This window comes from Carassius carassius, chromosome 43, assembly GCF_963082965.1.
Source record: "Carassius carassius chromosome 43, fCarCar2.1, whole genome shotgun sequence".
NCBI lineage: Eukaryota > Metazoa > Chordata > Actinopteri > Cypriniformes > Cyprinidae > Carassius > Carassius carassius.
The window spans coordinates 16461249-16475611 of NC_081797.1; the positions used below are offsets into that span (position 1 = coordinate 16461249).

At 39.9% G+C, this 14363-nt stretch overlaps 1 protein-coding gene across 15 annotated transcripts in view; it reads right to left on the reverse strand.

Moving 5' to 3' along the window:
- The window catches only part of LOC132124979 (tight junction protein ZO-1-like), a 158304-nt gene that overhangs the window by 51778 nt on the left and 92163 nt on the right, over window positions 1-14363 (reverse strand). The window contains exon 1 of one of the 15 annotated variants that reach the window (XM_059536166.1): window positions 9570-9709. The exons of the other annotated variants lie outside the window; for them this stretch is intronic. Within the exon in view, the coding sequence (XP_059392149.1) occupies window positions 9570-9575 (6 nt within the window). The 5' untranslated portion in view covers window positions 9576-9709. Of the gene's footprint in view, window positions 1-9569; window positions 9710-14363 lie in introns of those variants that run through there. 15 annotated transcript variants of the gene reach the window in all.

Genomic DNA, 14363 nt, shown 5'->3' on the forward strand with positions numbered 1-14363 from the left:
ACGGGTTTGGAACAACATGAGGGTGAGTAATTAATAGGGGTGCTCCAATTGATCGGCTACCGGCAATCACTATCGGCTGATAATCGCTTTGGGATGACTGATCAGCGGTCTCTATAATTTCCCAAAAAAAACAAAAAAAAAACGACCTCAAGCAGATGACCTCCTGCCGTGAGAAGTTTTTGATTTTACAGTTTCTCACCATACTATAAAACAACCAGCAAGTATGTATGGAGCACAGGCGACCTTCACTTTTACTCCATGTACTGTCAAAAATGAAACATGACAGAAATTTCAGGATGCCCATAGGCAGTAATAAAACTGCCTCATGTCATACATGTCATAAAAGGATTCCTTCGTGGCGGGAATCACTGTAACGACCGTTCTGCCGCTTGAAACGTATGAGAGCCCAGTGGGCTCCAGATTCATTTTGACAGATTTCCTCAATCAAGAGATTCCCACGCTAGAGATAAAACTTCATTGCATCAATTCATCAACCCGCTCAAGTAGTGAATTGCTCATCTGAGGAAAGTCGTGATGACAAGGTTACGAAACAAGTTATTTGCTGAAGATGACACCACTTTGAACACTTTTTGGGGTGTTTCTAAAGCATTCACATAAGATGTGTTATTTGCCATGTAACCAAAGTGTTAATTGTGATGAACAAGACAACAGCTTACAATATAAATTAGGGCTGCTTGATTATGGCAAAAATCATAATCACGATTATTCTGGTCAATATTGTAATCACGAGTATTTAACACGATTTTGAGGGGGCCATATGACCAAAACTTTATATGAGTGATTTATTTAAAGATTGTGATACATATCAAATCCGCATTTTCAGTATATAAGGTTATGACGACATCTACATTGTAGCGACCAGCGGAATTGCAAACAAACAAACAAAAAGTCCTCAAAATTATTGAAAATAATTAAAATGTCAGTAACAAAAAAAGCAAAAGGACAAATACAACAAAAGATACAAATGAAACAAACTGTGCTTTATTAGATTTTATTAGATTAGAAGTCTCAAGTAGTATGATTATTTCATTTATTCACAATACTATATATTATTAATGTCTCATTTCAGTTTTAGTTTGGCTCTAGTTTTGTATTCATTTTAGTTTATATGAAAAGGTTCATTTAGCGTGGTACAGCCTACTACAGAAATGAAAAATCAAACGCAAAATAAAACATAGCCCGCTGTCACTTTAAGAGTCGCACGGATCCAAATTACTGTTACAGGGTTTCTGCAGGTATCTTCAAATTAAATTTAATGCCTTTTAATGCCTTTTTAATGCCATTTTTAAATTTTTTAATGCCATACACGACCCATGACTAACCACGGATATTTTATATACAGATATAATCATTTTATTTTAAATAGACATGTCGCAAATTATTAATTGCAACCATCCAGTTTGATGATGATGCAATCATGAAATTATATAACTCAGAACTGAATTAGAAATGGCTCAGGAGGCAGCTTAATTAATTGTCAATTTATTTGGAGATATTTCAAAATTAGCAAAAAGACAATTATTGTATTTATAATTTTATCATCACAAAAACAGCTCTTCAATAAGCTCAACTTTTTAAATGCTGGAACTTAATGTATTCAAAGTACATACATGTAAGCAAGAGCTATAGAAATTACTGTGTAAATAAGTTCATTAAGGCATGTGCCTTAATTCAGTCGATTTTAGTTCCAACTCTGACTCAACATTTTTCAATTCACAGCACTTTTCCTTGAATCTCCTCCTTAGAGTATTAGATTTTGTTATAATTTCAGCCATGAGCGTTTTCGATTTGTTTTCGGCCTGCTCAGCTAGTTGATCGGCGTCCTTCTGAAGGCTGGCGCACACGACCGTCAACACCCCCTTTTTCTTTTTCAAACACCGCAAAATCCTTTTTTACCACTAACAGGCTGCAACCATGTCTTGAAATTTTCGTTTTCCAGCCACTTCAGTTGGAATTTGCACTTTCCCATTTTTCCTCAGACCTCGTCCACCGCTGTACAAAATGCCCGCCGCCCGCGTCACCTCCGTATCACGGCAATTTTGCTCTGGCCGAAACCAATTACCAAACTGGTTCCGTGTGTTTATCACACTAACGTACATTTTGCGGAAGCAAATAAAATTATTAATTATGAAGGCTATATTCAAAGAAATTGATATAAAATTCTCTTCAAAACTATAAAAAAAATTGAATGCCTGTAAGAATCAAATTTAATGCTTTTTAATGCCTTTTAAGGCCTTAATTTTTGCAAAATCCATTTAAGGACTTTTAATGCTTTTTAATGCCCCGCGGAAACCCTGTGTTACACGCGTATTTTCATTCTCAAGTCTTTGCGTTCAATTATTACAATACCAACAAAGGTATACCAGTGTTTCCCACAGAATTAGATTCTATTTGCGGTGGTGTGGTGTTTGGGGACCGGGGACGGGGACGGGGGGGGATTAAGTTAAATATATCATATATATATATATATCTATCATAAATATATCATATATTTTTAGTGACAAGTACACATTTCCATTGCCAACACTTAGTGTCAGATACCTTAAAGGGATAATTTGGTTATATTTGGAGATATTTGGAAGAATGACAGAATCAAACAGATCTCGGTCCCCATTGACTTCCATAGTAGGAAAAAATATATACTATGGTAGTCAATTGGGACCGAGATCTGTTTGGTTACAAACATTCTTCCAAATATCTTCCTTTGTGTTCAGCAGAACAAAGAAACTCATACAGGTTTGGAACAACTTGAGGGTGAGTAAATGATGATAGAATTTTCCTTTTTGGGTGAACTATCCCTTTAAAGACATTGCTATTGCTACATTGCTATGCCATTGCACTTTCTATGCTATGACTGCTCCACAGACTTCTTGTTGCAAATTTTGCTCACACACACACACACACACACACACACACAAACACACACAAACCTGGAGATGGACACACACACACACACACACACACACACACACACACACACACACACACACACTCAAACTCACAAACTTACTGACACACTCAAACACAGGCTCACACACTCAAACATTTAAAAAGACTCACTCACACACAGACTCAGACACACACAGGCTCTCACACACACCAAACTGGACCTGGAGGTGGACACACACAGACTCTGACACACACACACAAACCTGGAGATTGAGGTGGACAAAAACCAACACACACCAACCTGAACCTGGAGATAAAATTAATATAATGTCTAGTGTGGTGGCTGTGATATATATAAACCTACCAACATCTGTTGCCATGATTTTTGGAATCACTGATCGCGAGAGGGAAAAAAATGACGTTTTAGTCGCATAACATCGGTTAATGGAAACGCTGTCATTTTGCAATTGTTGTTTATCGATATTTAGAAAAAAAAACACAAACATTTTGCGCGAATCTGTAATGGAAACGCGACAGCGCTTAACATAGACTAACTTCTCAGAGTTTTGTTGAGCAACAGTGTTCATTATTAACCATAATAAGCATTAAGCACCGTTGATCTGTCCTCTAACTAACGCATGCTCATGTTTTGATTCAGATCGTGCTCGAAGAGGAGGGGCTAGTCGTGCGTGCCTCCGTTGTCAGTTTGTGAGAGGGAGGGAGCAAGCAGCGCGCAGCTCTACAATAAAATACAATTGTACCTATATTAAATAGTTGAAAAATCTGAATCAATCCGTGGCGGTCAGCGTTGATATTGTGGCGGGCCGCCACAAATTAATGAATGTATGGGAAACCCTGTATACATGAATGCCTGAGCATTTTGACACATTTTTGTGTGTATTTGACCGTTTTGGTGGGCTCCTTGAGCTAAAAGATGAATTTACATATCAGTGTTCTGTTCAGTCTGTGAGAGAATATCTCTTACTGATGAGCAGCACAAGTTCTCTTTCATGCTTTTAAAAACATGAATAAATATATTTCGATAAATCAAGCACGTCACATTCTGCAAATGTCACGTTACACAATTTTACTGATTTGCATCGGAAATTGGGCTTTTATGAAGGAACGAAAGCGCAGCGCTGCAAAAGAGGGCATAATATTAGTTTTATCTCGATTATTGCATTTTCATAATCAAACCACTTTTTGATTAATTGCACAGCCCTAATATAAATAAAGATTTAGTTTGAATTTGTCTCCCTAGTGTAAACATCATGGTTGAGAAATATGAAGAACTGGCTCCCTTTCAATTCATGAGTCGCAATTAGTTACACACCAAAATGCGGCTCCACTTCACGATCATTACCATACAAACTTGGGCTCCAAATAAATAATTACTACGCAGTCTCATGCTCCAGATTAATCACTAATGCTCAGACTCAGGCTCCAAATGAATTGCTATTGCTCAGAATTGAGCTCCAAATGATTGACTACTACCCAGACTCTGGCTTCAAATGAACCATTACTGCGCAGACTCTGGCTTCAAATGAATCATTACTGCTCAGACTTTGGCTACAAATGATTCACTAATGCTCAGACTAGAGCTGGAACAACTAATCGATTTAATCAATTAAAATCGATTATTAAAATAGTTGTCAACTAATTTAGTCATCGATTAGTTGATAACTTTTATTTGCCGTAAGCGGCTCATTTCGTGCATATTTTAAATCTTCGGTGAAGTGTGGCAGTAATGAGCCACCGGAGGTTTTACTCAGCCAGTACAGTAGGAGAAGAAACGAATAGCCAATAGCTGGCCTCGTTTTATGTCACGTGGTTCCCGAACAGTGTCTCTGCGGTCTCTGCAGCATTCAGCGAGATGACAGAGGCAGGCGGCAATGGAGTAAGCTCGAGAAAGAAAAAGAAAAAAGCGGAAGATAAAACTAATCGAACAAAGTCATCCAAAGTGTGGGAGCACTTTACTTTGAGCCTTCAAAAAAGAAGAGTAACCTGTAAACTCTGCACTACTGAACTGTTTAACTGTTTAAGACTTTTATTTGTGCAGATTCTCCAGTACAATGTTGTTTGCAAATTTTTAGTCATAAAAGCTGATAACATTGCTTTTTAACAGTTAACATTTAAAGCTTTACAAACATGTTCTGTGATCAGTTTGTCGTTTACCAGTTCATAATTCTGATGGATTTTACTTTAAAATGTGAGTTCCATTCAGGTTTCATGCCATTGGCACTTTATTCGAAGGATTGTTTACAATTTCACAGCATAAGCTATAAAGCTGTTTCCCAGGTATAAGCTGTGTGTTTACAGGAAAAAAATTAAATGCAATGTACTGCAAATTTATTCTGTTTTATTCTTATTCTTCGTGAAAATATGTTCTGAAAGATTCCTTAATAAGCTTTGTTCGGGATGTTAAACTACTTTAGAAGCCCTGAGGACTGCCATGGTGAAAACATTATTTGAAATCTCCTTGCGAGATTTGCTAGAGTATGAATGGGTCAGTGTTAAGAAGGTCTAACCAATCCCAATAGTTCAAACTTCCCTACAGTCAGTGTTTTGATTGCATAAGAGTTCGACATAGGATTACTAACACATGATAAAACACAACTCCAGGTATATTTTTGATGAGGATATGACAATGCAAAATGGTTAAAATCTCTAAAAAGTCTGTTGAATGATAAAGACTCTTTATTAATAATTTACTTGGGGAAAAAATGGGCAAAACTAAAATATAAGTACATAAACTGATTAATCGATTGATCGTAAAAATAATCGACAGATTAATCGATTATCAAAATAATCGTTTGTTGCAGCCATGGCTCAGACTCGGGCTTCAAATGATTAGCTACTGCACAAACTCTGGCTCTAAATGATTCACTACAGTGCAGACTTGGGCTCCAAATTAATCGCTACTGTTAGTCTTGGGCTCCAAATGAATCTCTACTGCTCAGTCTCAGCTCCAAATGAATCTCTACTGCTCAGACTTGGCTGCTCAGACTCGGCTCCAAATGAATCTCTACTGCTCAGACTCGACTCCAAATGAATCGCTACTGCTCAGTCTTGGGCTCCAAATGAATCGCTACTGCTCAGTCTTGGGCTCCAAATGAATCGCTACTGCTCAGTCTTGGGCTCCAAATGAATCGCTACTGCTCAGTCTCGGCTCCAAATGAATCGCTACTGCTCAGTCTCGGCTCCAAATGAATCGCTACTGCTCAGTCTCGGCTCCAAATGAATCGCTACTGCTCAGTCTCGGCTCCAAATGAATCGCTACTGCTCAGTCTCGGCTCCAAATGAATCGCTACTGCTCAGTCTCGGCTCCAAATGAATCGCTACTGCCCAGTCTCGGCTCCAAATGAATCGCTACTGCCCAGTCTCGGCTCCAAATGAATCGCTACTGCCCAGTCTCGGCTCCAAATGAATCGCTACTGCCCAGTCTCGGCTCCAAATGAATCGCTACTGCTCAGTCTCGGCTCCAAATGAATCGCTACTGCTCAGTCTCGGCTCCAAATGAATCGCTACTGCTCAGTCTCGGCTCCAAATGAATCGCTACTGCTCAGTCTCGGCTCCAAATGAATCGCTACTGCTCAGTCTCGGCTCCAAATGAATCGCTACTGCTCAGTCTCGGCTCCAAATGAATCGCTACTGCTCAGTCTCGGCTCCAAATGAATCGCTACTGCTCAGTCTCGGCTCCAAATGAATCGCTACTGCTCAGTCTCGGCTCCAAATGAATCGCTACTGCTCAGACTCGGCTCCAAATGAATCGCTACTGCTCAGACTCGGCTCCAAATGAATCACTACTGCTCAGACTCGGCTCCAAATGAATCGCTACTGCTCAGACTCGGCTCCAAATGAATCGCTACTGTTTGTCTTTGGGTCCAAATGAATCTCTACTGCTCAGTCTTTGGGTCCAAATGAATCTCTACTGCTCAGTCTCGGCTCCAAATGAATCTCTACTGCTCAGTCTCGGCTCCAAATGAATCTCTACTGCTCAGTCTCGGCTCCAAATGAATCTCTACTGCTCAGTCTCGGCTCCAAATGAATCTCTACTGCTCAGTCTCGGCTCCAAATGAATCTCTACTGCTCAGTCTCGGCTCCAAATGAATCGCTAGTGCTCAGACTCCTATGGTGACCTAACGTGGATAATCTTCAACATGTAAACATGTCAGCAGTGTTGACACACTTCACTGTCACCCAAAATGATGGTAGAGAACATGTACAATTTAATAGGCCGAACTACCAAGAGTAGTAACGTCTAGTAATTGACACATTGTAAATTTGAAACCTACATATTTTTTTTCAAAGAGGACACTGTGCCCGTATAAGTGTAGTGTAAATCAGATTGGATAAATGCATCCACTGTTTGCACACATTGTAATTCTAAATCTGTGTTCCAAGGAGGACAGGGTGCACATTCACCTACACCTTGGTCAATGAAATCTTCATAGTGTAGAAAGAATACTGGCTTGACTGGCAGCCAATGCTCTATACTGTCAGAGATCTGGAGGCATGGGCAGCCATGGACCCTCTCGCAGATGGATCGGACAGCTGAACACAGTCATAATGAGAGGTAAGGGCCAAACTATTCCAACAGGAATCTACCGAAGTCATTTTAATTAATGATCCAGAACAGGGGTGGATGGGGTTATCAATTCGGAAAAAGTCAATTATAGGAAGATGCACAGATGGTGTATGTATCTGTGGTTTTTATGTTACGACAACTATATGGGGGCGATCTGACAGGGAGAATGGTAAAACTCGGATCTGGAATAATTGGCTTGCAAGTTCAAATTTGGCCTTCTAATAGTCCGACTCTGGAGACTCTTTCAGAGATAACGCCAACACCTGAGATACCCCATTAAAACGGCAAAGGATATCTGCATCATTAGGGTGCAAAATGTGACAGAGTTGTGTGAGTGATTCTTTGCTTACCACCAAGAGGCCTCTTTGTAATGCATGACTTAGGCATTGAGAATAGTATGTGTCAAGCTCTTCCTAACTGCTAACAGTCATTACTATACTGGTGTGAACTGAGAGGCAGGAATTCAGCGTCTTTTTAAATCTGGATATGCAGCACATTATCCTTTACCACAGGAGAGTGAAATCGAGAGAGCAAAACGGAGGAACCAAGGAGGAGGATCTAAAAATAGCTCTTGTTGTCGCCATTGGGTTCAGATGCAGGGAAATAGCAGGGCCGCGTTGCGGACAACATGAAGATGACGTTCAGGGGAGACGGCAGGAGACACGCAACTGGATTAGGCTAATGCATGGTGTTGACAAGTGCTATTAGCACATTTCAACCAAGTGGTGCAAGTGTATGTGCAGGTCTGTGATGATATCGAGCTAATCCAGAAATGAACGCAGCGGTACCAAATTAGATACTATGTTGGCCACTGAAAAAAAGAGGCGCTTTGATTCACAAAGTTGTGGAGAAATTACCTACTTTTCTCTCAGTGCAACAAGAAGAAAACAGTGTTCACAATAGCAAAAAAGTAGGAATGCATAATACTTAGGAATCATATCGGTATCAGCTGATATTAGTATTTTTATCGTTATTGGTCTCCATTGGCTCATTTCCACTAATTACTGTTGAATTTTATTGTTCTCCATCATGGCCAAAAATAGGAAATTTCCACTGCAGACCCTCACAACTGCCTGTCAAGGTCAATAAGTGTCATAAAATATCAGATAATTTTACTTTTTCATGACATGGCAGGGCTAGTTAAGGTTTTAAAATGCTAAGTGGTTCAACTCCACAAAAAAATAGTATTTATGAATTAAAACTTGATGAAGCAAATTTGTTTACACTGAAAAATTGATTTAAAACTTACAATAAAATTAAAAATAAATGACCATAACGCAAATACCTTTAATAATTCATGGTAAATATAACCAAGAATATTCAGCTATTAAGAAAGTAGATCAGGTCTGTTTTGATCTTGTGTTAAATTTAAATCTGAATTAGTAACTGGCAACATACTTTACCAAAAAATTACAGAAAACCGTACAGAAATTATCAGGTAACAATCAAACAAGGGTTAAGTGTTAGCAAAGCCAGATAGAGCAGGAGCTGCATTGGACAGTGCAAACAGATGCACCCAGAGAACATTGCGTATGTTGACTAGAAGCCAAAAGAAGATGAGGGTGGAAAAACATCCAAATGTCTCTCTTAAACACACACACACACACCACCTTTGGATCTGGCATCAGTCTGTAACACGTAGGAGCTGATGACTGATGACTTCAGAAATGGAGAAAGATGTGTCTCAAAGTGCTGACGATGGCTAAAAGCCCCAATCCAGGAGCATGTGATCCAGCTATTCAAATGAAGGAGCAGGAAAGCTCTCAGCAAGTGGACGTGGGGACGCACCATGGCAACGTCACTGCAGATTTATGGCGCTAAAGACATGCCAAACACTGCAGCTAAATGAAAACTAACAGCTTGCTTGAGTCTACCCTCAATTTGCGCAACTGCCGAAGCACTTGTTGTACTCCTCCGAAGTATTAAGATCCTAAAACACACCAATACCAGAAGGTTTAATGTGTTGCATTCAGCGTTTCGGAGCCAAAGAGGGTTTAGCTTGAATGCAAGTTACTTGCTTAAGATAGCAATCCAATGTTATCACAAAAATAACAACAAGAACGTTACTTACAGCCATTAGATCATCTCAGAAGTAGCTTTCTTCAGTCACATGCATGGTCCAAAACTAGGGTCCCGCAGATCCCGTGTGCACTCCAGCAAGCCTCCAGCCCTCATACTGAACCTGGCTGATCACAGCGGGATCCCCGATTCAATCGGCACGAGGCGGGGGAGGGAGGAAGATAGTGCAGAGAGAGGGGGGAAGGGAGGGAGAAAGAAGTACAGACAAAAAAAGAGAGTCCCAACCCTTCCCCGATGTATCCAGCGGTGGCCAGCCGAGAACAGCAAGTTACTGTTCAATCACTTCGGAAAACAGATAAGGCGCATCCACCGACCACATTGATTTGCAGAGCAGCCCAGGGGCTTTTAAATAGTACTTCGCACACTTCCAGTAAAGTTGCATGGGTTTTCTCGAATTACAGTTTAAGCTCGCCAACCTCTTCATGCCAAACGTGAGACGCTGAAGTAAATCCCCGTGGCCTGGCACCGTTCGAGTGAGTGTGTGTACTGAGCTGCAGCAGTGCTTCACTGTAGAACTGCTCTGCTCAGAAGGAGCACAGTTTCATTCTGCAGTAGAAAGTGCTGTATCGGTGTTAACCCTTTCAATGCCAAAGGAGGAGGACAACACTCTGAAATCCCTCTAGTACTCCACTGGTGATGAAGCCTGCAGGTAAATGCAAATACTGGAGCAGAGCACAGAAGAGCTGTGACGGTGGGTGGTTTTTTACCACTGCGGTGGTAATGGACCAACTACCGCCGGTGGTGTGGTGTTGATAGGCTATATATAATTAATATTAGTTATACATGTAATATATATATATATATATATACACAAATCTAAAGGACACGCTGTGTATGGTGTTTGAGGTAATATCTGAATTAGACTACCATAGACATAGTCTAAATAAAATTCGTATTATGCTTGTTATAAAATGCATGACGTCACGTGGACAGCCCTACAGCAAGAGAATGCAATGCTTTTCCTAAAAGTTTTCATAATGTAATTGTTTTTTTCTCATTTCTTAGGTGTAGATATAATTTTGAGGTAGTTGTTCATGCATTTGGTCAATCATAATCCAAGTTAAATAATGACTCTCTTTCCCATATGAATCTCAAAATACCATACAGCCAAAAGTGAAAATATTGTCATTCATCCACCCTCATATCGTTCCAAACCTATATGGCATCATGTTTCACGGAAGAAACTATGGATGTTTTGATGGATGCTGGGAACCAAACATGTTCCACAGAAAGAAAGAAAATCACATAAGGGGGACAATTTAAATTTTTCGGTGAACTATACCTTTAACAAATGAATAAGTTTGGCAGTACATTATATAACACTCAAGTTCAAAAGATAAAACAATAAGACTTTAATGTGGATGAACCATATCTGAAGAACAGTAGAATGCTTTAGTGGCACCTAAGCTTGATCCATCACACTTGAAACCCGTTGTGTATATGCCTGCCTTTAAACTCCCTAAAAATGTTGGAAATGCAGTAGGCACGTGTAGCTCTTTTGAAAGGCTGTCAGGCTGGAATGCAAGGCCCAGAGTGACAACAGATTCCACACACATTTTCCTTTCCTTGCTCCTTCAAGCTGTTTAGCATAGCTACAACATGGGATTTCTTTACTATCAATTGAGGCAGCAGAAAATTAGTGCACTGACCAGGGTTTATATACCATGTATATTGCTCTTCAAATGCAGTGTGGAAGGTAGTCTATTGATAGAGGCAAATGGTGAATAAACAGGTATTTCTGCCATTTGAAGCCCAACCAACTAGTTTGGTGCTTGTAGGATGCAGGTTGTGTCAGGTTTGCTAAAACATAAGCAATGTTATGTCCTAAGGTTTTTGTAAGTTATTAATAAGTTTGCATATTAGATTCAAATTTCATAGAATTTCAGACTGATTCATGTGCCATACATTGAGTTCAGTGCAGCAGTACCATCTTCCTCAGTTTGGCAACATGAGACAGCCTGGCAAACATACGTTTTGTCAGCTATCTCCATACTGCCAGCTCGCTGCACCTCGTTCTGAAAGCTACTCAGCAGCGTTGTGACATATGTCTATGCTAGAGCATTGAATGTAGTAGATATGCAGAAAAATGTCTGCACTTCAAAACCACACTGATCTGAGAAGATGCTTTTATATAGCTGCAGACGGTCTAAAAACGCAAACTTGCTAAAGCAATCTGCTGTTTTAGTGGTCATCCAAAAAGGATGTGCTTTTGCATTAAAAAAAAAAGTAAGATGCAGGAAAAAATGGAATACATTTTTTTGAGTCGGTTTTGTGAACGTAAAAAGCTGATGATGAAAACACATGTGTAACATTACACTGGATCTGTGCATTAGGTCTTAAAGTGACAGCAGCCTAATATTCATGCTGCTCTCTGTGTTGTTAATGTTTATCAGTGAATGGAAACATGGTGTTAGCTTTCACTGTTATGCTGATGATACTGAGCTCTATATTTCTTCGCGGCCCGGTGAAACACACCAATTTGAAATACTAATGGAATGCATAGTCGATATAAAAAACTGGATGACGAGTAATTTCTTACTGCTAAATTCTGAAAAAACAGAGGTGTTAATTATAGGACCTAAAAACTTTGCATGTAATAACCTAGAACACTGTCTAAGACTTGATGGCTGCTCTGTCAATTCTTCGTCATCAGTTAGGAACCTAGCTGTGCTATTTGATCGCAATCTTTCCTTAGAAAGCCACATTTCTAGCATTTGTAAAACTGCATTTTTCCATCTCAAAAATATATCTAAATTACGGCCTATGCTCTCAATGTCAAATGCAGAAATGTTAATCCATGCATTTATGACCTCAAGGTTAGATTATTGTAATGCTTTATTGGGTGGTTGTTCTGCACGCTTCGGGTGCTTTCACACAAGCACTTTTGGTGCGCACCCGGGGTCGATTGACGTCAGAATTCAGTTCGTTTGGATGATGTGAACGCTGACTTCCGTACTTGGATGCGCACCCGCGAACCGTACCCGAGTCCGCTTAAAAACGGTGGTCTGGGGTACACTTCATGTGAACTCTGGTACGGTTCGCTGCTCAAGTGAACGCAATCGTATCAAATCGCGGAAGTGAACCGCTTTTAATGACAAATTATTTGATGAAAATGTGTGTTTGTGTGTGTGTTTCACTCACTTTCCTGATGAGAGTGACTGACGCGCTGCAAGCAGAGAGCTGTACATCTAATTTATGTTCGCCTTCAACGTGCTTTAGAGCATTTTCAGTAAATTCGTAAGACAGACGCAAGTGCCGTTATGTACCGAAGCTTTATCAACAAAACGAACAGTTCAAAAACGTAATACATAAAAGTGCAGAGAGTAATGTTATGCATTTGCCGCCTTCTCCTGCGCTGTCGTTACCAAGCAACGGGGTAAACAGCTGCTGACTTGATGATGCAAGCGGGGGGGGAGCAACCGAACTCGGGGTTCGGACCAGGCAAGTGAACCAAGTGTGAAAGCACGCTTAGTAAACAAACTACAGCTAGTCCAAAATGCAGCAGCAAGAGTTCTTACTAGAACCAGGAAGTATGACCATATTAGCCCGGTCCTGTCAACACTGCACTGGCTCCCTATCAAACATCGTATAGATTTTAAAATATTGCTTATTACTTATAAAGCCCTGAATGGTTTAGCACCTCAGTATTTGAATGAGCTCTTGTTACATTATAATCCTCTACGTCTGCTACGTTCTCAAAACTCAATTTGATAATACCTAGAATATCAAAATCAACTGCGGGCGGCAGATCCTTTTCTTATTTGGTGCCTAAACTCTGGAATAACCTACCTAACATTGTTCGGGAGGCAGACACACTCTTGCAGTTTAAATCTAGATTAAAGACCCATCTGTATCCAGATCAGAGGGCAACTGCAGTCACCCGGATCCAGTACGTATCCAGACCAGATGGTGGATCAGTACCTAGAAAGGACCTCTACAGCCCTGAAAGACAGCGGAGACCAGGACAACTAGAGCCCCAGATACAGATCCCCTGTAAAGACCTTGTCTCAGAGGAGCACCAGGACAAGACCACAGGAAACAGATGATTCTTCTGCACAATCTGACTTTGCTGCAGCCTGGAATTGAACTACTGGTTTCGTCTGGTCAGAGGAGAACTGGCCCCCCAACTGAGCCTGGTTTCTCCCAAGGTTTTTTCCTCTATTCTGTCACCGATGGAGTTTCGGTTCCTTGCCGCTGTCGCCTCTGGCTTGCTTAGTTGGGGTCACTTCATCTACAGCGATATCGTTGACTTGATTGCAAATAAATGCGCAGGCACTATTTAACTGAACAGAGATGACATCACTGAATTCAATGATGAACTGCCTTTAACTATCATTTTTGCATTATTGACACTGTTTTCCTAATGAATGTTGTTCAGTTGCTTTGACGCAATGCATTTTGTTTAAAGCGCTATATAAATAAACTTGACTTGAATAAAAAAAATAAAATAAATATCACTCCCCAATCTTGACTGGATAACTTTTGTAAACTGAATCTTAATTTTTGTAAAATTTTTATAAAAAGAAACCTATTTTAAATTCAATTTCAATTTCTGTACCTGAACTGTTCAGTTGTATTTACTTGTGCTATTTTCATTTGCTCTTATTTTACTACTGACTGTTTACTTGGCTTTAATAATGTTTGAAATCTATATTAGTTAGTCTACATGTTTTTGCTGTGGTACTTTTGTTAAAACTATAGGCAAAAGAATGCTTTAAAAAAAAGGTAAAAGTATAAATATGTTTGATATCTAATTGTTTGACTTCACTCTTTTATATCTAAATCG